Source organism: Camelus bactrianus, chromosome 9 (assembly GCF_048773025.1).
Source record: "Camelus bactrianus isolate YW-2024 breed Bactrian camel chromosome 9, ASM4877302v1, whole genome shotgun sequence".
NCBI lineage: Eukaryota > Metazoa > Chordata > Mammalia > Artiodactyla > Camelidae > Camelus > Camelus bactrianus.
The window spans coordinates 57,581,194-57,603,399 of NC_133547.1; the positions used below are offsets into that span (position 1 = coordinate 57,581,194).

Consider the following 22,206-nt stretch of genomic DNA (forward strand, 5'->3'; position numbering starts at 1 on the left):
AAAAAATGGGAGGGCACTCACTTCGTCAGTTTCCAGCGACTTCGGTGGCAGAAGTCATCCACGGAATAAGGGATGATTGATTTCTGATGTTCTATGGCATAGCCTTGGACTATAAGTCGCTCTATTTCCATCTGGAGATGAGTATTTAACTGGAGCAAGAGAGAAGAGCAAATGAGCAAACTCTTTAAGAACATGTATTCCCGTGTATGCCTGAAACATTATGTTGTACACCAGAAACTAACACAATGTAATGGACTATGCTTCAATCAAAAAAAAAAAAAAAACCAAAAAAGAACATGTATTCTTAATGGGGTAATGTCACCCCTAAGAGGGGGCAAAAACTATGTCACGAAGTAGGGGGAGCAAAAAGATCTTAGATATTACAGTGGTTTGTGGCCCTCCCAAGGGTCAGAGTACATAGATGTACAGTATATTTGTGGTGTTAAAATTTTTGTTGGGGGAGAGGGTGGGATAAACAAACTGGCACATCTGTGCCATGGAATACTACTCCACAATGAAGTGAGTAGTGAACTATCTATGGTGACGGATCTCAACGGCATTATGCTGAATTTAAAAAAAAACTCAAAAAGGTTACATACTGTATGATTCCATTTACATAACATTCTTGAAATAACAAAATGATGGAGATGGAGAAGTATAATGGTTGCTGGAGGTCGGGATAGGGTGGTTGGGGATGGCTAGAAAGGAATAGCAGGTAAGGGTGTTAAGGGCAAAAACAAATTAAAAATAAGAGGCTCACAGACTAGGAGTTCAAAATTTGTAGATACTGACAGGCATATGCAGAATAGATAAACAAGATTATACTGTAGATACTGACAGGCATATGCAGAATAGATAAACAAGATTATACTGTAGAGGGAAATATATACAAGATCTTATGGTAGCTCACAGAGAAAAAAAATGTGACAGTGAATAGATGTATGTTCATGTATAACAGAAAAATTGTGCTCTACACTGGAATTTGACACAACATTGTAAAATGACTATAGCTCAATAAAAAAATGTTTAAAAAAAAAAAGAGGCTCAATTCTCACCATTGAAAATAAGGGAAGAGACTTCTCCCAGTCTCATTTTCGTCAAGAATTTACTTGAGAAAACTTGTAAGTTCTTTCTCTGCCTTTTTGAAACAAATATAAATCTTTTTTATAAGCAAAATAGAGCTTTTATCAGCTTTACAACCCAGGAGTGTCTTTCTCAAGGACCTGGGAGCCATCTCTCTGACATGTCATCATGAAAGGAAGACAGAGCCCCATCTCTCAGTTTCTGTGGGAGGGTAGGAACCCAACTTTAGAAGACCCTTGTCATAGAAACACAAGAGGTTTGTTTCTCCTTTTGGTAAAGCCAATTAGCTAACACAGATGGCCATCCCAATCATCATGTGAATTTAGCATGGACTATGTGTGACACAATGTGCCGTCAAGTCCTCTTACTTGAGGTCTAGTTATAGTTCTTCCTGAAGGACTAGTTACTGTTTACCTTGAGAACATGTGTATAATGGATTGTATCTGCTTGGCTCTATAAAAGACTAAGAGTTCTCTCTGTCTTTGCAATCTCCTAGCAGACTGACAATGACACAGCACATTCTGCTTTAAGGCATATCAATAATAAAATTGTATTCTTTCTCTTCTACCTTTGTGGAGAGATTTTGTGGGTTGGAAGGAGATTTTGTTTGTAATTCTATTTTCTCAAAAAGCACAAGGGATATTTACGTTGATGGAACAGTTTCATATCTTAATTGTGGTGGTGGTTACACAAAGCTACATATGTGAAAAAATTGGGTAGAACCACACACGCACACACACACACACACACACAGACAGACATGCAGACAGACAGACACACGAGTACATATAAAATTGATGAACTCTGAATAAGCTCTGTAGCTTGTACCAATGTCAATTTCCTGGTTTTCATATTGTTCTATAGTTATGTAAGATGTTACCATCGGGAAAAATACTTTTTTCCCCAGCTTCCTGTCAGTCTACTTCCTGTGCAGAGTGAATCCAATCTTACCTCAGAAGATTCATCCTCAGGCACTTCCTCAGGTGTCTCTGAGTGATCAAACATTTCATATTTGTTGCACTCTTTTTCCAGGTTTTTTCTGGCCTGATTTAAGAAGATTTCATACTTTTCATTTCCTGTGGGAGTTGAGGGAGAAAGAAATCAGGATGGCTAGAAATATATGAATTATGCCTAAAACACAGACTCTCAGCTCAGGGTAATAAAGTGAGAAAGGAAGTGAGCTTTTTGATAATTTGCCTGCCATATATATATACACATATGTGTGTGTGTGTGTGTGTGTGTGTGTGTGTGTGTATATATATTTTTTTTGCTTCAGAGGGTACTTTGTGAGTGAGTTGAATTTGTATCAGAGGCTTCACTGAGTTTTATGAGATTATGCTTTAGCTACCAGCTGCTTCTCAAGAACTTGATGGCAGCAACATCCAAAGTCACTCGCTGGGTGACCAACTGGATCCCAGCTTACTTTGTTACATTTCCCGTTCCAGAACCAACAACTGCACCACTTGGGAAACCCATCTATGCTGGACAAACTCAGATGGATGGTCACCCTTTAGGTTAGTCTTCGTGTTTATTAATTCTCTATTAACAAATAAATATATATATATTTATATATATATGTATATAAAAAATGTATTTGCTTCAAGTTGCTTTAACTGCAACTAAATTAGCTACTATCCCCTGAATCAGGGAGAGTAGGCAATTAGGGGAGAGATTTCAGACATCCAAGATTACTAGTAAGTCAGTGCAAATACAAACGCTTGAGGGGCAAGGCAGGCAAAATAACTAAAGTGCCTACTATGAAACCATAGGAAGTGCTGGGACTGTGGTGAACTAGAGCACAGAAGACCCAACTAATGGTATTCAGATTTAAATTATTTTAAAGCCCTATATTGGCCAAACGTGTCTCCTCCCTTAATGAGGCCAGCTGGGCACCCAGTTTTCAAACATGTGTCAAAGGCTTTTCTTCCTGATAATTATATGTGGCCTTGGACCAACCTCTGACTGCCTGGAACACTAGATGCAAGAAGGTAACATGCTCTCAGACTTACAATATTTGCGTTCATATTTTCAGGGAGCAGACAATTAGGATTTACTGAATGATCATCATCAGGTGAGTTAGTGACTCTGGGGACTTGGGTAGGAGGAAAGGTTGAGGGGCAAGGACTTAGTGTGAAGCTGGTTAGGGAATGTGGATTTCAAGGAGCTTGAAGAGAGAGTCACGAAGAAGGGTGAGAAGTTTCTCTTGACCCTTTGTCCTGTACCCCATGTCAGGGGGAAAGAGCCAGAGGGAGTCTGTGGCTAAAAGAGCTGCTGCATTGAGCTTCAGGATCTGCAAGACAGAAATAATCTAGTACAGAGGGACAGTTCCAGGAGCCAGATGTTACCCAGAAAAGCCTCGGCTGGGAATGTGGGCAGACAATGAATAACAGTCCAAATTAGCCTCCAGACTGTGTAATGCTGACATAAGGGGCTGGAACCTTGGCTGCCTTTCTGTATAGTTTATATTTTGAGAACTGTACTCCTTGCAGTAAAATCACTGTCTCAATGGCCATCTGTGAGTGACAACTCAGGGAGAGACTGTAGCTGGAAGGAACATGTGATAGAGGAAAAGGCTTTTGAAGTACAATTTTCTGATCACTCTATAAGTAATTCAACAATGGACTTGGCCAGAAGTCTGAATTTGGGACCACCATGGACCATATCTTATCTCACTCATCTTAGGTCACCAAGTCAATTTCAACTCTTGACTTATTTTTTGCAATTGAGGAATAACACCAAAGGGAACTTGTGAGGACTGCCAAGCAAATAATGTGAGGTGCCACTGACCTCATAATATGCAGCTAAAATGCATCTTTTGTCCCCCAGTGGGAATGTACTATAGTGGGTAGAAGTACCTTTGAGGTTCCTTGGGAGATCGAGGCAGATTCGGGGAAAGATTCCCTCTCCACTCAGAGTGATATTTTCTGGGTCCAGGTGGGCAATCTGTATCTGGAAGCTCCTTTGAAAGACCTCGGGGACTCCAGGTAAGTAGTAAACTTTCAACACCTGCTCTTGATGGGAACTGATAAAACCCTATGCAGCAGAAAGACCAGAGAGAACTTTAAAATTTACAGTGGACTCCTGCTTCTGGCAGTTTGATGGACAAGATAATCCCAAGGGTCTACTGTGCTGGTTACTGTCCACTCACACTCCTCCCCCACCAAGATTCATTCCTATGAAGCTACGAGAAAATAACAATAGAGAAATAAGCAGCATACGTGGACAGGCATTTCATAAAAGATGAAACACGAAATGGCCAATAAACATAGTAAAACCCGCTCATCCTTGTAAGTAATCAGAAAAATGTAAACTAAGATCATAATGAAAAAAAATTTTAACCCAAGATTGGCAAAATTTACCAAATTTTGGTGAGAATATGCATCAAAAGAAACTTATATCTATCTGGTGGGACTGTCAATGGGAACAACCATTATGAAAACCACTTTAGCACCACCTTTGTGAAGCTGAACATATGCATAGGCCATGATCCAGAAATTTCACTTCTAGGAAAATTCCCTAGGAAAACTCTTCCACCTGTAGGCCAGCAAACAAATACAAGAATACTTGTAGCAGGATTGTTCATAATAGCAAGATTTGGTGGGAAAAATACCTGACTCTGTTTTGACTGGAAAAGGGCAAATTACTTTTAATACAGTAGTGACAAAGGAATATTATTCATGAATGAAAATAAACAGACTATAGCTACAAGCATCAATGTGAACTAGGCTTAAAAACACAATATTGGGTGAAAAAAACAAATCGTACAAGATTATATGTTCTGATGCCATTTTTATAAAGCTCAAGATAAAGCAAAATCCCATAAAACAAAATCTCCATGAGGGCAAGTATGTTTGTTTTGTTTACTATCCTGTCTCCAGTATTGGAAAAAATGCCTGGTTATAGCAGGTTAGAAGTTTTGATAAATTAATAAATGAAAAGTACTTTGTGTAAGGATGCATACATATGTAATAAAACTGTATTTTAAAAAAGGGATGATAAACACAAAATTAAGACTAGTGGTTGCTGGTTGGGGATAGCAAGGAGGTGTAGGAGACAGAAAAGGTGCCCGGGTAGGTTGTAGGTATGTTAAATTGCAACATACGCCAACATACAAGTGGCTTCAAATACATTAGTAATGTTCTGGGTTTGAAGATGGGTGGTAAATACATGGGTGTTCATTTTATTATTGTGTTCTGTAAAAACACCTGGATGTCTTTTGTATGTATCAATGATCATATAATAAAACCTTAAAAATTATGAATAAGGTCACAAAATATAACCTCTAGGTCAGTAATTAGAAAATAAAGGGTGGGAGAATTGCATGGTTATAAATTACCAGAAAGGGCAAATCAGGCTGGCATCTCAACTGGGAGTGGGAAATGCTAGTATAGGTTCAAGTTATTTAAGAGTGTTTCAGAAGTCACTTTTGAAGGGGCTCCTTATAATTTTTGAACATATTTTATTATTTTTTGATGTTATAAGTGATGTATATTCTTTGAAGACAAATTAGAGAATGGAGATAAGAAGAAAGTTAATGAGGATCACCAGTGCTTACCACTGACATGCAAATAATGATTAATACTGATTAGTTTGTATCAATCCAGATTTTATTTAAATACATACACACACATGCAAACTCACCCTGGGGGTCTGTGAGCCCTGCTAATGTTAATCAATTTGTCTCCAACCCTTGTGACAGAAATCATTGCCATGATTTCTATGAGAAGCCACTGCTTAATTTTCTTGCTTCTTTTGGTTTCCACTCTTTAATGTCCTTATATGCTGTCGTTTCAAGCACGGAACTGAGCCTTATCATCAAATTTCACAAAAGGATCACTCATAGGAGGCATTTTATGAAATTTTGCACATTTTATGGAATAGGTGAGTGTGTGTGTACAGGGTGTGTGTCACAAAGTGGGGTCAAATTGCAGTGTGCAATGTTTTTCAGGATTCACCCTCACAGTCTTAATTCTCTCTTCTCATCACTCTCTTAATCCACAAAATTCTCTGTTTCCTACAGAGTAGTCCTTCCTACACTCAGTGCTCTGGTAGGTAAGAGGGGTGGGTCTCAATTTTTATCTTGAGCACTTAATAGTGTATTTTTTTCCAATAAAAAATAGTTCTCTCATGTTATTCTGTTGGAAAAATGTTCTCTACCTTGTTACATGTTCAAGCATTCATGTATACTGCAGGACTCTGTGAACATTTGTTTTCATTATAAGAATTTGGCTTTATAATAAAAAAATCTGTTAAATATAGAAAAGGAAAAACAGAGGGAAACATTTAGACACATAAAAACAAGGTCCAGTTCAAAAGAAGGAAGTGCGGGGTAAGAGTTAATATAGCAGCCCTGAATTACTACCCTTAGAGAAAGGCCTGCTTGCAAAGTTGGCCTTTGCCTGGCATTTGGGAACTTACATTTTGGGAAGGTTCTCACCATTCCCTGGAAAGAATGGCTCACTGTGCTTCAACTGTTTGTGCAAACAACATGGTTTATGCTGAACACCTATTTTCCTTCTGGGAGACTGGAATTTTGGTGTGTGCCAGGCAGAGGGTGCCTAAGGGACTGGGCCCCACTGGCGATGAGTCCTCAGTGAGCTTCCCCGGGAGCTCTCCTATTGTGCTGTCACAGCTCATTGCTGGGGTAGGGGTTTAAGAACACCCTGCGGGACTCCATTGGGAAAGGATTTTGGATGCCTGCACCTGATCTCTTCTGAACTCTGCTGTATGTGCTTTTCCCCTTTGCTGATTTTACTCTGTATCCTTTGGCTGTAATAAATCAGTCACAAGTCCAACTTATTGGTGAGTCCCTCTAGAGAATCATTAAAACTGGAGGTGATCCCAGGGACCCATGACACAGAAATGAATCTGAGGAATACGAACAAGTAAATTCTGTGAGTTCCTATTAGAAAGAAGAAAAATAAGAAACTAGTCCATGGTCCCAGTGAGATTCAAGAAGCCACTGTATCTAATCCACAGGAGCAAAGAGTTAGGGTGAGGGAGTAAACTTAAGCTGGGAAAGAGTGCATAGGGATGAAAAATCCTCCCACTTCTGATTCTGGCAATGCTGGAGACTGCACTGTGACAGCTCCCTCTCATGCTACAAGCACAAAGATATTCTGTATAAGGCACAGCAACCACAAAGACAACAGAACTCTTTTTTAATATACAGCAAGGCAGAAAGAAAATACCTCCTCCAATGTGAAAAAGGAACAGAAGGAAGCGTGGTTAAGTTCAGAGCGATTACCATGGTGGCCATGGGTGACATCAGACCCAACGATAGTCCCTACCATCCAGGGACTGAAAGAGAGAGGATGCAGCCTGGACCTGTATGAGGTGGGGACCTGGGGCAGATCCCTGCACAAGACTGGAGCATGAACGGATGCCACTCTGTAAGGGTAACAAGAGAAACCAAGCTATTTCTCTGCTCTTCAGGGAAGAATCAAGAAAGCTTGTATCCCTCTGGGCTCCCAGGTGCGGAAAAGTGTATCCCGTGAGAAACAGAATGCCCAAGCCTGTATCATGCATATCCATAGAGTCTTAATTTATACTGATGGATTATTGTGGTTAATCCAGGTCAAAAAATTAACTCAAAATTTGCGCCCTTGGGGCACCTGGCAAAAATAAATACAACATGATTTATAGCATCACATTACAACCAGGGTGAATGAGGTTCTTGTAGAGAAAACAGTCTCAGGTGAAGACGATCCCAAGTCAAAAATTACAGATCATACAGGGAAAGCACTGATAATAAAGGAGAGTTAACAGTCACACAAATAGGAAGAATGGTATCCTCAATAACTTGATTAGGATAACTTAAAAGAATCTATAAAATGTTAAATGAAGAAATTAAAATCCCAATGAAAGAGATGAATAATAGGTGGAATTTTTGAAATGAAAAATACGGTTATTGAAATTAATGCTGGTTCCTCTCTGGGCTTGGACTTAGTTTGCGCTGACATGGCCAAACGCACCAAGAAGGTCGGAATCGTCGGTAAATATGGGACCCATTATGGTGCCTCCCTCTGGAAAATGGTGAAGAAAATTGAAATCAGCCAGCATGCCAAGTACACTTGCTCCTTCTGCGGCAAAACCAAGATGAAGAGACGAGCCATGGGCATCTGGCACTGTGGTTCCTGCATGAAAATGGTAGCTGGTGGTGCCTGGACCTACACCACTTCTGCGGTCACAGTAAAGTCTGCCATCAGAAGACTGAAGGAATTGAAGGACAAGTAGAAGCACCACCATTTGAAACATTGCTAGCCTATAATAAATGGGTTAATTTATGTAACAAAAAAAAAAAAAAAAAAAGAAATTAATGCTGGGCATATATCCAGAGGGAAACTTAATTCAAAAAGACACCTGCACTCCAAAGTTCATAGCAGCACTATTTACAATACCAAGATGGAAACAATCTAAATGTCCATCGACAGATGACTGGATAAAGAAGCTGTGGTATATTTATACAATGGAATACTACTCAGCCATAAAAAATAATAAGATAATGCCATTTGCAGCAACATGGATGGCCCTGGAGAATGTCATTCTAAGTGAAGTAAGCCAGAAAGAGAAAGAAAAATACCATATGATATCACTCATATGTGGAATCTAAAGAAAAAAGACAAATGAACTTATATATAAAACAGCAACAGACTCACAGACATAGAAAACAAACATGGTTATCGGGGGGAGAGGGTGGGAAGGGATAAACTGGGATTTCGAGATTTGTAAATATTGACAGGTATATAAAAAATAGATAATCAAGTTTATACTGTACAGCACAGGGAAATATATTTGATATCCTATAGTAGCTTATGGTGAAAAAGAATATGAAAATGAATATATGTATGTTCAGGTATGACTGAAGCATTGTACTATACACCAGAAATTGACACAAAATTGTAAACTGACTATACTTCAATAAAAAAAAGTTAAAAAAAATGAATGCTTAGTAGGTTTAAACAGTAGGTTCTACTCAGCTGAAAAAAAGTTGTCTAACTGAAAGAGCTGAGGAAGTTATCTAGAATGCAGTATGGAAAGATAAAGAGATACACATGTGAAATATAGGTTTAGCAAGAAGAAGGACAGAATGAAGAAGTCCAAAATGCATTTAACAGTTGCTTTAGCAGAAGAGACTGGAGAAAATAAGGGAGAAGCATTACTTGAAGATATAATAAATGAAAGACACAGATCTTCAGGGTGAAGGAGTGAACCAATAGCCAAGGAAGAAGATATACTAGTGATTATTATGAAATGTATAGAAATGAACCACAGTGAAAGCACAACATACCCTAACAGAGATAAAGGGAGATATTGATGGGAATATAATCATTGTCAGAGATTTTAACACCACATTAACATCACTAGACAGATCTTCCAGATAGAAAATAAATAAAGCAACAGAGAAATTAAATGATACAATAGAAAAATTAGATTTGGTGGATATTTTCAGAGTATTACACACCCCACAAATAGGATATACATTCTTTTCAAGTGCACATGGAACATTTTCTAGAACTGATCATGTACTTGGGCACAAAAGAAGCCTCAACAATTTTAAGAAGATAGAAATTATCTCAAGCGTCTTTACTGACCACAATGCCATGAAACTAGAAATCAACTACAGAGAAACAAAGGAGAAAAAAAGGAAAGCATGGAGATTAAATAACATGCTATTAAAAAACCAATGGGTCAATGATGAAATCAAAGTTGAAATTAAAAAATACCTTGAGACAAATGAAAATGAAAATACAACCACACAAAATTTATGGGACACAGCAAAGGCACTGCTAAGAGGGAAGTTTATAGCAATACAGGCCTTCCTCAAAAAAGAACAATCTGAAATAAACAATCTAACCTACCAGCTAAAAGAATTAGAAAAAGAAGAGCAAAAAATCCCAAAAGGCAGCAGAAGGAAGGAAATAATAAAGATCAGGGAGGAAATGAATAAAATAGAGATTAAAAAAAAAAGTAGAAAAAAATCAATCAAACCAAAAGCTGAGTCTTGAAAGAGTAAATAAAATTGACAAACCTCTGGCCAAACTCACAAAGAAGAAAAAAGAGCACAAAAAGCAAAATAAAAAAGGAAAATGGAGAAATTACAACAAATAACATAGAAATACAGAATATCATACGAGAATATTATGAAAAACTATATGGAACCAAAATGGATAACCTAGAGGAGATGCACAAGCTTCTGGAAACATACAGTCCACCAAGACTGAATCAAGAAGAAACTGACCACTTGAACAAACCAATTGCTAGAAATGAGATCGAATTAGCAATAAAAAGCCTCCCTACAAATAAAAGTCCAGGACCAGATGGCTTCACACAGAAATTCTACCAAACACAAAAAGAAGAACTCATACCAGTCCTTCTCAAACTCTTCCAGAAGACTGAAAAGGAAGGAATACTCCCAAACTCATTCTATGAAGTCACCATCACCCTGATACCAAAATCAGGCAAATATACTACCAAAAAAGAGAATTACAGACCAATATCACTGATGAACATAAATGCAAAAATCCTTACCAAAATATTAGCAAACAGAATCCACAGCACATAAAAAATATTATACATCATGATCAAGTGGGGTTCATCCCAGGGACACAAGGGTGGTTCAACATACACAAATCAATCAATGTAACACATCACATCAACAAGAGAAAGGACAAAAACCACATGATCATCTCAATAGATGCAGAAAAAGCATCTGATAAAATTCAACACCCATTTATGATAAAAACTCTCACCAAAGTGGGTATAGAGGGAACATATCTCAACATAATAAAAGCTATATATGACAAACCAACAGCCAGCATAGTACTCAATGGTGAAAAACTCAAAAGCTTCCCACCAAAATCTGGGACAAGACAAGGCTGCCCACTATCACCACTCCTATTCTTGGAAGTCCTAGCCACAGCAATCAGTCAAGAGAGAGAAATAAAAGGGATCCAAATTGGAAAAGAAGAGGTAAAAGTGTCACTATATGCAGATGACATGATACTGTACATAGAAAACCCTAAAAGGTCCACACAAAATCTACTAGAACTAATCAAGGAATTCAGCAAAGTAGCATGTTACAAGATTAACGTTCAAAAATCAGTTGCATATAAATTTTATTATGATTTCTTCTAGTTCTGTGAAATATGTCCTGGGTAATTTGTTAGGGATTGCATTAAATCCGTAGATTGCCTTGGGCATTGTGACCATTTTTTTTTTCCAAAGAAAGCAGTTTTATTAATCTCTTATTCACCTATGAATGTAAATGATTTCATCATTTTATTCCCATCTTATTACTGAACATTTTTTTAGCACAAAACCTTACTACAGGATATAGTGCAACACAAAAAATGAACCATGGTGTTTTAAAATTTTTATTTTAACGTATTGCCCCTCTAAGTCATATGTATCATGAGTAAATTTTAATGCTGGATTAATGTTTTTCATTATTATAGTCACTTCAACATCACATTGATGATTTTATATTTGTTTTTTTTTCTTTTTTTTAAACATTTTTTATTGATTTATAATCATTTTACAATGTTGTGTCAAATTCCAGTGTTCAGCACAATTTTCCAGTCATTCATGGACATATACACACTCATTGTCACATTTTTTTCTCTGTGAGTTATCATAACATTTTGTGTATATTTTCCTGTGCTATACAGTGTAATCTTGTTTATCTATTCTACAATTTTGAAATCCCAGTCTATCTCTTCCCACCCTCCACCCCCCTGGTAACCACAAGTCTGTATTCTCTGTCTGTGAGTCTATTTCTGGCCTGTATTTACGCTTTGTTTTTGTTTGTTTGTTTGTTTTTGTTTTTTAGATTCCACATATGAGCGATCTCATATGGTACTTTTCTTTCTCTTTCTGGCTTACTTCACTTAGAATGACATTCTCCAGGAGCATCCATGTTGCTGCAAATGGCATTATGTTGTCGGTTTTTATGGCTGAGTAGTATTCCATTGTATAAATATACCACTTCTTCTTTATCCAGTCACCTGTTGATGGACATTTAGGCTGTTTCCATGTTTTGGCTATTGTAAATAGTGCTGCTATGAACATTGGGGTGCAGGTGTCATCCTGAAGTAGATTTCCTTCTGGATACAAGCCCAGGAGTGGGATTCCTGGGTCATATGGTAAGTCTATTCCTAGTCTTTTGAGGAATCTCCACACTGTTTTCCATAGTGGCTGCACCAATCTGCATTCCCACCAGCAGTGTAGGAGGGTTCCCCTTTCTCCACAGCCTCTCCAGCATTTGTCATTTGTGGATTTTTGAATGACGGCCATTCTGACTGGTGTGAGGTGATACCTCATTGTAGTTTTGATTTGCATTTCTCTGATAATTAGTGATATTGAGCATTTTTTCAAATCATAATAAAATTTATATGGAACCATGAAAGACCTAGAATTGCCAAACCATTACTGAAGAGAAATAAAGAGGCTGGAGGAATAACTCTTCCAGACTTCAGACAATACTGTAGAGCTACAGTCATCAAGACAGCATGGTATTGGTACAAAAACAGACATATAGACCAATGGAACAGAATAGGGAGTGCAGAAATGAACCCACAAACTTTTGGTCAACTCATCTTTAACAAAGGAGGCAAGAATATACAATGTAATAAAGACAGTCTCTTCAGCAAATGGTGTTGGGAAAACTGGACAGTGGCATTGTAAAGCAATGAAGCTAGAACACTCCCTTACAACATACACAAAAATCAACTCAAAATGGATCAAAGGCTTAAACATAAGACAAGATACAATAAACCTCCTAAAAGAAAGTATAGGCAAAACATTATCTGACATACATCTCAAAAATGTTCTCCTAGAACAGTCTACTCAAGCAATAGAAATAAAAGCAAGAATAAACAAATGGGACCTAATGAAACTTACAAGCTTCTGCACAGCAAAGGAAACCTAAGTAGAACAAAGCGACAACCTACGGAATGGGAGAAAATTTTTGCAAACGATGAAACTGACAAAGGCTTGATCTCCAGAATATATAAGCAGCTCATACAACTTCGTAAGAAAAAACCAAACAACCCAATCCAAAAATGGGCAGAAGACCTAAACAAGCAATTCTCCAACGAAGACATACAAATGATCAATAGGCACATGAAAAAAATGCTCAATATCACTAAATATCAGAGAAATGCAAGTCAAAACTATGATGGCCATCATTCAAAAATCCACAAATAGCAAATGCTAGAGAGGCTGTGGAGAAAAGGGAACCCTCCTACACTGCTGGTGGGAATGCAGTTTGGTGCAGCCACTGTGGAAAACAGTATGGAGATTCCTCAAAAGACTAGGAATAGACTTATCATATGACCCAGGAATCCTGCTCCTGGACATATATCCAGAAGGAACTCTACTTCAGAAAGACACCTGCACCCCAATGTTCCTAGCAGCACTATTTACAATAGCCAAGACATGGAAACAGCCTAAATGTCCATCAACAACTGACTGGATAAAAAAGATGTGATATATTTATACAACGGAACACTATTCAGCCATAAAACCCGACAACATGGATGTTCCTGGAGAATGTCATTCTAAGTGAAGTAAGCCAGAAAGAGAAAGAAAAATACCATTGAGATCGCTCATATGTGGAATCTAAAAAAAAAGAACATAAATGCAAAACAGAAACAGACTCATAGATGTAGAATACAAACTTGTGGTTGCCATGGGGGCGGGGGATGGGAAGGGACAGACTGGGATTTCAAAATTTGTAGATACCGACCGGTATATTCAGAATAGATAAACAAGATTATACTATATAGCACAGAGAAATATATACAAGATCTTGTGGTAGCTCAGAGTGAAAAAAGAATGTGACAATGAATATATGTATGTTCATGTATAATTGAAAAATTGTGCTCTACACTGGAATTTGACACAACATTGTAAAATGACTATAACTCAATAAAAAAAGTTAAAAAAAAAGAAGCAAGCCTAAAAAAAAAACCCAGCATACTAAATCTTGTGTAGACAGCTAATATGGTGCTTTGAAGGATACAATATTAATACTGAACAAAGAAGATTTCAAAGTAAAAAACATTAGAAGGGAAGAAAGCAGCAATTTAAAATAGATAAAACATAAAGTCCAGGATGAACACTAAACAGTCATGAAATTCTGTTTTGTCAAATAACACAGAAATGAAAATGTATAAAACAAAAATTTATAATTTTTATATACCATTTTTAGTCTTTCATAAAACCATTTGTATCCCAAAACCTTTTATATACCATTTTCAGTCTTAGAAAATCTTTTATATGTAGCTCTTAGTCTTAGAAAAATTAAATAGAAAAATAGACATGATTTAGATAATATAATTTAATAGAGGTTAATTTAATAAAAAAATTCACTTTAATCTGCATTCTATAGCTTGGATAACATTATTTCCAAACATTCACTGGTACTGAAAATCATTCTAGGTGACTAAAATATATTAACAAACTAACAAAAGCAGAAATTGAGAGGGTCATATTACCTGGCCATGATACTGAAAAAGTCAGCATTAACTCCACATTAATAAGAGTTTAAATAACAAAAACTACAATCTGAGTCATTTGGAAATTAAAAAGAGAGAAAAATTTACCTTAAGTTACACTTGTAAATAAAACTCGATTCTAGACAACTTAGAAAACAATGAAAATTATAATCGATATTAAAATGCACAAAATATGCAAAGTTGACTTCCACTTTTTTTAATCTATAATTTTCTTTAAAGTTATGAGACAAAGCTAAAAGATGTACTCAGACAAATGCATACTGTTACTTTTTTTCATTATTAATTAAGAAAGAAAAAAGTAGGCATTCAACTTAGGAAGAACATAAAAGAGTAAATTCAAAAGAATTGCTAAGACAAATTGGAAAAGAATAAAAAGGGACCTGACCTAATAGATATTAAGATGTATTTTAAAGCTACATAGCACTTAATATAGTATAGAATGGGTGTAGGTATAGGTAAACGGATCAATGAAGAACAGGGAAACCAGCAGTAGACCCAAATATACATGATAATTTAAGGGAAGAACAGACTCTGTCATCCAGGATGATAGTACTCTTATCTTTGGATTGTCAGATTATGAATAATTATAATTATAATTTTTTTAATGGAGGTACTGAGGATTGAACCTAGGACCTTGTGCATGCTAAGCATGTGGTCTACCACTGAGCTCTACCCCCACCTCTAGATTATAAATAATTTTAATTTCATTCTTTATCCTTTTTCATATCTTTTCATTTTTCTGTAACAATTATGTATTATTTTTACGATGAGAAAACTTTATAAAATTTCCTTAAAGCTGATAGTTAGCATAATATGTATGAAGACTATGTATTTGCTTTTAAAACCAACTTGACTCATTCATTGCAGTCTACTGGTGTTTTCACATCTGCTTATGAAAATCTGCTTTTATTTGTTGTAGTCAGAGGAAAGGAGGCCCTTGGCCTCAAGGAATTACAGGGGAAGTGTGAGAACCTACGTGGAAATGAACTATTCTTATGAATAGCAAAAAAAAAAAAATTCATGGGGTTGTATTGTCTTGTTCACTGTTTAACCCCTGGGGCCTGAACAGTGTCTGCCTAATGCAGGACTGAATAAATACTTGTTTAAAGAATGAGTAAAGTAGTTGGATTTATTTGTTTTTTTGGTACTAACAGCTTGTTAGTTTTAATTTCTAAAAGATCATAGCCATAATCCTGGCAGTGAATGCTTAGCTAATCTCATACACGTCTGGGGTGTGGCTTGCATGTTTGAATTTGGCCCCGCCCACCATTATCACATGGCCGGCAAGGGTGGGGAGGCTACTTACTGAGAGAGGCAAGATTAGTGGCACTCCTGGCAGAAGGTTTTCTGGTGAAGACTGGTGGTTGGTTAGAACCTTGAACTCAAAGCCAACTTTCCCAGTGTTCTTGAGTGTGATTTCATTCTCTGTGACATGGTCAAACAGCTTGAGAGGAGAAGAAGGAGAAGAGTTACTTCTTTGTCACCCACCCTTCAAGATGCTGCTGTCATCATGACAGAGGTGGGGAGACAAGCATTCCTCACAGACAAGGATTTCATTTTTCCTAAGGTAGGTGCTGGTCAATCCACATTTCAGTATCACAACCAGGTGCCTCCTGGGTAGGAGGAACACTAAACCCTGGAAACCTAGCTCTGTCTTTAGTCCAAGAACTAATTTAGTTTAGTATGGCTGTGAGGTGGGCATCTAACCTCCTTGGACCTCCATTTCTTCACCACAAAGAATTCATATTAGAGGATTTTAAAGTAAGCTTGTTTAGATTAGTAAGATTTGCTTTTTTTGGATAAAATGTGAGTTCAGAATTTTCTAGAATGAATTCTTCTATTTTTATGGTGAGACATGGGAGTAATGGGCCAGACAAGTTCCTGAGATTTTGCTAACATAATTCAGAAGGTCCAATAACCTTAAACTGAAGCCACTTCAGGGGTTCTTAGGACAAGCTAAGGCAGAACTAGCTGTTTCAAAGAATGTATTCTGAGCTGAGCCAGAACCAATCGCCCAGAAGATCCTGGAGATAAGGAATGGAAGAGAATTCTATTTGGTCAGTGTAATGCACAAGGTGTCAATAGGTGAATGTGATTTTAGGCACAGTCTTTAACCTGTAAGCACACATGCACACACAATTCACTAGTCATACATGCAGTAGCTGTATAATGGTATAATGGTGTTCTTGTCTCCACTAAATTTGATAGGAGATACGTGGTACCTGAGTACATAACAAAATATAATTGGGAAAAGAAGATGTGGCATAGAATTAACTGACAATTACACCATAACCACCTGGTGAAATAGGCATTGCTACCCCATTCCCACTTTATAGATGAGGGCTACTGAGGCTTGGAGGGGTTAGGTGATATGCCCAAGGTCACAGTCAGTAGGAGCAAAACTAGGATAACATCCTAGTTCTGACTACAAAACCATGTTCTTTTCTCTATGTTGCTTTCTCAAATGCTGCTGGGGTTAATTGTTCAGGGATGGATGGGATGAAAAAGTAATTTGGGGAAAATCTAACTGGTAATGATATTTAGAAGGGTTAGCGGTAGAAGCTATGAATGCACAGTAACCCATCGCTTCCATGGAGTCCGTGGGACAGCAGCATAGCATCACGGGGAGCCTGTTAGAAATGTAGATTCTCAGGCTCCACCCTGGACCTACTCAATCAGAATCTGCACTTGAACAAGATTCCTAGGTGATCTGTATGCCCATTACAGTTTGAGAAGAACTGCTGTAATAATTTAGGCAGGGCTTCATGAGATCCTGTGGTATGATAACCACAGTGCTGATGGGAAAGGAAAACTGACTCAGAGGGATTGTGCTGGATGAATTAGCAAACCCTGGATGCTGTGAAGATGCGGGGAGGTGAAGGAGAGAGTGCAGTGGAGAATGCCTTGAAGTTCACAAACTCAAGGGACTGTGAAGGGAGTAAGCCTACTGAAAGAAATGGAGAGGTTGGAATGTGCTTCTGGATTGAGAGATGTAAATTTTAATGTCTCATACAGAATTTCAGGAGACAGTGAGACAAGCAAGTGAAAATATCTGAGAAACAGGTGGCAGTTGAAGGATGATCAGGGTCAGGGACCAGATTAGGGATTAAGGATAGGGGTGATGGTGAGACTATGATGACTGGAGATTCCAGGACAGATTAGAGCGCAAGGACTAGGACTGATGTTTGAGATAAACCCAGAAAATCTGCTCCTGATGGTTGGCAATACCTGTAATCCATAGTTAATATCCTTGGTGTCAAAGGAATAGTTGACCAGGGAGGCTTCTCCCCTTAGTATTATCTCATAGGTCGGCCCCCCTTCTACTTCACACAAAGCTTTAGCCTGCGCAATGATGTCACAGTGTCCATAGAAGGTGAAAGATATCTGGTGGCTACTGTGTGGCTGCAGAACTCCACAGAGGGGCAGAATATCAAACACCTGCAGAGAAAGTCATTCTGTATCAGAGCCTGCAAAGGGTAAGTTCAAGTTCAGCCAATTTACAGATTGATTCCTGATTTGACCTTGATTGACTCCATGAAAGATGACAAGCCCAGCACCCAGAAAATATATGATGGAAATGGCATAAATCGTGCTCGGGCAAGTTTACATTTCTGACTTGGGGCAGGTGCTCAGCAAGAAGATTTAGCATCAGATGGCTTTAAGGCCCATGAGGTGTTACTTACTTCTTCTATCCCAATGGAAAGCATTTCATCCCATTCAAAGATCCATGGGGATTCCTGAAACTCCACCTGGCTCTGCTTGGGGTCTATTCTTTCTGTATCAGAAGAGTTCATTTTTAATTCCTAGGAAGTAGAGGGGTGAGGAAAAGCTTGCAAGCATTCATAATTCATCATCAACGTACCCTTCTCCATCACTGACAGAAAAATGAAGTATATATTTTAAAAATAGCACTTTTTTCCTATGGAGATAATTGGACAAGTGCCCAAGATGTATGTTTATTGCAATGTTACTTATAGTAGCAAAACTTAGGAAGCAAACTAAATGCCTGTCACTTGAGGATCACTTTAGATGAAAAGTGTGTAGTACCTCTATTCGTGGAGGATGATGTAATGCATATTTATGGACTAGGAATGATGTGCACAACGTATTACTGATTTCCTTCTTAAAGCAGAATTTAAGGGTATGAACTTGGTTTTTTTTTTAATTGTTTAACTTATCAGCAGAGTGGGGAAGGTAATTGTGTTTATTTTTAACAGAGGTACTGGGACTTGAACCCAGGACCTTGTGTATGTTAAGAACACACTCTACCACTGAGCTATACCCTCTCCCCTTAAGTGTATGAATTTGTAAACTCTCTTGAACCTCTTTGTTTTCACCATGGAATTACTGAGGAAGACAGTCCTCCCTTTGTAGCCTCTATCTAGTGGCTAGGAAGAGCACAAGATCACCAAAGTTAGAGGTAACTGGCTCTCCCACTGCAGAGAAAATCTATTTGCTGAGGTGTCTGGGTTCTCACTGAGGTGTTGGCTCTGTGAGTGTTTGGTTGGGGAGTGACCTGGATAAAGACCTGCAGCCCACCCACCCAAGGCAAAAGACACCATACATCTGAGATGACCATGGTGGACACTTGTGCTTTTCTGTTTTCTCTTTCTTCAGACACAACATCGTCATCCACAAGGATAGTCCTGGGGAGTTTAATGAAATGTGGAGAATCACTTATTTGGCAACCATTACAGCACAGTCTTCAGCTGCATGCTACTCCCCTCTTCCTCTCCTCTCTACTGTGCCCCAAAGAATAAGTGGGGTTCTCACTCAAGGGACACCTTTTTCAAAGGCCAGAGAGCCAGTGCTCTGTTACTCCCTGTCCCCAAGCATGCAGTCTATGGCATCAAACTGGTCAATTTTCCACAGGCCCCCACCCTTCTTTCTTGGCTTTGATCAATCCCATCTGACTTACAAAAAGTTCTCACAAGCTCTAGTAATTCTTCAGACAATCTGCATGTGTCCCCAGTGCTCAAGCTTCATCATTTATTGGAACATTTTATTGTGAGAATATAATGTCTGGCCAATGTCATGTTCTTTCCTGCTTGCTGCCCTTGATCTGACCCTGGCTGCAGAACTTGGGCTGAAGGAGAGGGCAACATAAGAAGGGCTCAGTACCCATGGGCTCAAAAGGCTATGGCTCCCTGAGAGCAGAGATGACTTTCAACTCTATATCCCAGGTGCCTAGTCGAGGACCTCACTTATTACACTGTTGACCAGTAAGTGGTTGGATGAATAAATGAAGGATGAGTTTGAGAATGTCAGTCAGTGTAGAGAAAAGAATGTTATTTAAAGAAAATCCATTTTGTCTTTGCATTTGCACTTACTTAACAAAATCACTTAGCTCAATCTCGGGGGACTCTATTGTTGGGACCGCTGGCGAACTGACAGATGCCAAGGTTTCTGGGGTAGATTCCACCTGGGATAGCGGGGCACTGTCGGGCTTCCTTGGCCATGTCATAAACCTACAAAGACATGGGGTGGGGGACACAGTTGCAAGTCAGTGCCTGGGTGGGCTCTTGGTTTCTAAGGTGAAACTCCAAATCCTAGACCAGGTTGGGTTAAAAAGGGACTGCCTTACACCCTCCTTTGGATTTACCTTCTTCAAACCTTAACTGAAGTTTTACTTTTTCCTAAAAGTTTGCTGGCCCTCCCCTCCTCTCCATCTAACACAGTGCCTGGACTGCAGTGGGCACTAGGTCATGGCTATGAATGAATGAGTCACCAGGGCTCCTGCTCCCAGATAACCAGAAAGCAGGATGAGGCTGTGAGGCACTCACTCTCGGGGTCCTGTAGGTATGGGCTCAGCCTCTGTGGGACCCTGCCTCCCATCATATTTGCTCTGGGTGCCTTGACTGCTTCACCCTGGCACTGGCCCTGCCAGTTTGCTTTGCTGCTACTCAAGTTCTCAGAGCAGAGGGCGAGGGGGAAACTGGTGACTGCACCAGCTGGCACAGAAGCCTGTATGTCCAGGTTTCACTGACTGGATGTCACAAAGGCCAAAGTGGCGGCGTTGCCCCCATTCTTCCTGTTCCCCCAGGGCACAGGTGGCTTTTTAAGAGACTCCTCCCCTCCCCATCTCAGACCCTTGATATTAATTTCAACCCAATTTCACTTAGATATTCAATCTGACTCCGCACGCTCCTACATTTTCTCAGAGGCTCAGCAGAAACATTATGTGGAGCTCCCATCACTGTCCCATCTTCCCATTGAAAGAATTTTTTCCTCCCTCTGAAGTTTTACACCATTTCATACGCACTTTTGAGGATAATGTCTATTCTCTACCATATACCTGAGTGCTGCTTCCTAAACTTCAGGTGTTCCACTACCAACTTCATGATTTCTGCTGTGCTGAATATCACCTAATAAGTTTATTTTATTGAGGTATAATTAAAGTACACAATGCACTCATTTTAAGCATTGTTTGATGAGTTTTTATAAATATATATACCAGGATAATCACTACCATATTAATACACAGAACATTTCTGTCATCTTAAAACGTTCTCTTGTGCCTGACCCAGTCTATCCCCCCCTCACCCTGGCTCCAGACACTCATTTGCTGTATGTCACTATGGCTTAACCTATGCCTACAGTGCCATCTAAATGGAACCATAAATATGTACACTTTTGTGTCTGACTTCTTTTGCTCAGCATAGTGTTTTTGAGGATCATCTATGTTGTAGCAAGGAGCAGTCATCAGTTCTGTTTTTTTTTTTAAATGACTGAGCAGTATTCCATATTATGGATGACTAGTGTGTTTATCCATCTTGTTGATGGACACCTTGGCTTTTTCTAGCTTTTACTATGATGAATAGAGTTGCCAAGAACAATTATGTACAAGTTTTTGTGGGGACACATGTTTTCATTCCTCTTGGGTAAATTTCTAGGAAGGGAACTGCTGGGTTGTATGGTATATGTATATTTAATGTTATAGGAAACTGCCAGTTTTCCAAAGTGGCTTTACACCATTTTACACTACCACTGACAGTGACCAGAGTTCTGGCTGGTCCACATCCTCACCTCCACTTGGTATTCAGTCTTTTTAATTAGAACTATTCAAATGAGTATGTAGTGAAAACACATTGTAGTGTTAATTAATAGGCTTATTTTAAAGGAATTTTTGTATCATTACTATAAATTAAAAACCAGTTTTATCTACCATATTTAGAAAAATCAACATGATGGGAAAAAATTGTTATTATTTTCTTGCTGGGTGGAGACTCTGAACTGACTCCTGACTGTTCTTTTTGAGAGAGAGAGAGAGAGAGGGAGAGAGGGGTCAGCTGTTTCCTTTGGGAAAACACTGAACTACTGCCACCCAAGAACTGTGAGCTCTTGGAGGGCAGGGTCCCAGGTAGTCCCTGTTTACAGCTCTCATAGCCCAGGGTCTTATATGTACGTAGGGCATGAGCTCATCGTATGTCTGACTGACTGGACAGATGGATGGATGGTTGAATGAGAACAGGTAAGCAGTATGCAGGGTAATTTGGCTATTCGTCACCTCCACATCCACTCCACCCAACCTGGGACAGCCTCAGAGAAGAGTGGAAAAGCTCTTTTCATCTTCTTCCACAAGCTTCCATTTGGCTTATTCCAG

At 38.7% G+C, this 22,206-nt stretch overlaps 2 protein-coding genes across 7 annotated transcripts in view; one reads left to right on the forward strand and one right to left on the reverse strand.

The window, feature by feature from the left end:
* Positions 1-22,206, reverse strand: part of HYDIN (HYDIN axonemal central pair apparatus protein) — a 381,838-nt gene that overhangs the window by 108,557 nt on the left and 251,075 nt on the right. For all 6 annotated transcript variants that reach the window (XM_074370458.1, XM_074370459.1, XM_074370460.1 and 3 more), the window contains exons 25-32: positions 19,934-20,071; positions 19,168-19,249; positions 18,287-18,406; positions 17,832-18,041; positions 15,910-16,047; positions 3,939-4,116; positions 2,035-2,159; positions 22-149 (exon numbers count right to left, since the gene is read on the reverse strand). In XM_074370458.1, coding sequence (XP_074226559.1) covers positions 22-149; positions 2,035-2,159; positions 3,939-4,116; positions 15,910-16,047; positions 17,832-18,041; positions 18,287-18,406; positions 19,168-19,249; positions 19,934-20,071 — 1,119 coding nt within the window. The remainder of the gene's footprint in view (positions 1-21; positions 150-2,034; positions 2,160-3,938; positions 4,117-15,909; positions 16,048-17,831; positions 18,042-18,286; positions 18,407-19,167; positions 19,250-19,933; positions 20,072-22,206) is intronic.
* LOC105073566 (large ribosomal subunit protein eL43-like) lies at positions 5,229-8,398 on the forward strand. The gene has a single exon (XM_074370465.1). The coding sequence runs from the start codon at positions 7,978-7,980 to the stop codon at positions 8,317-8,319; it is 342 nt and encodes a 113-aa protein (XP_074226566.1). The 5' UTR covers positions 5,229-7,977; the 3' UTR covers positions 8,320-8,398.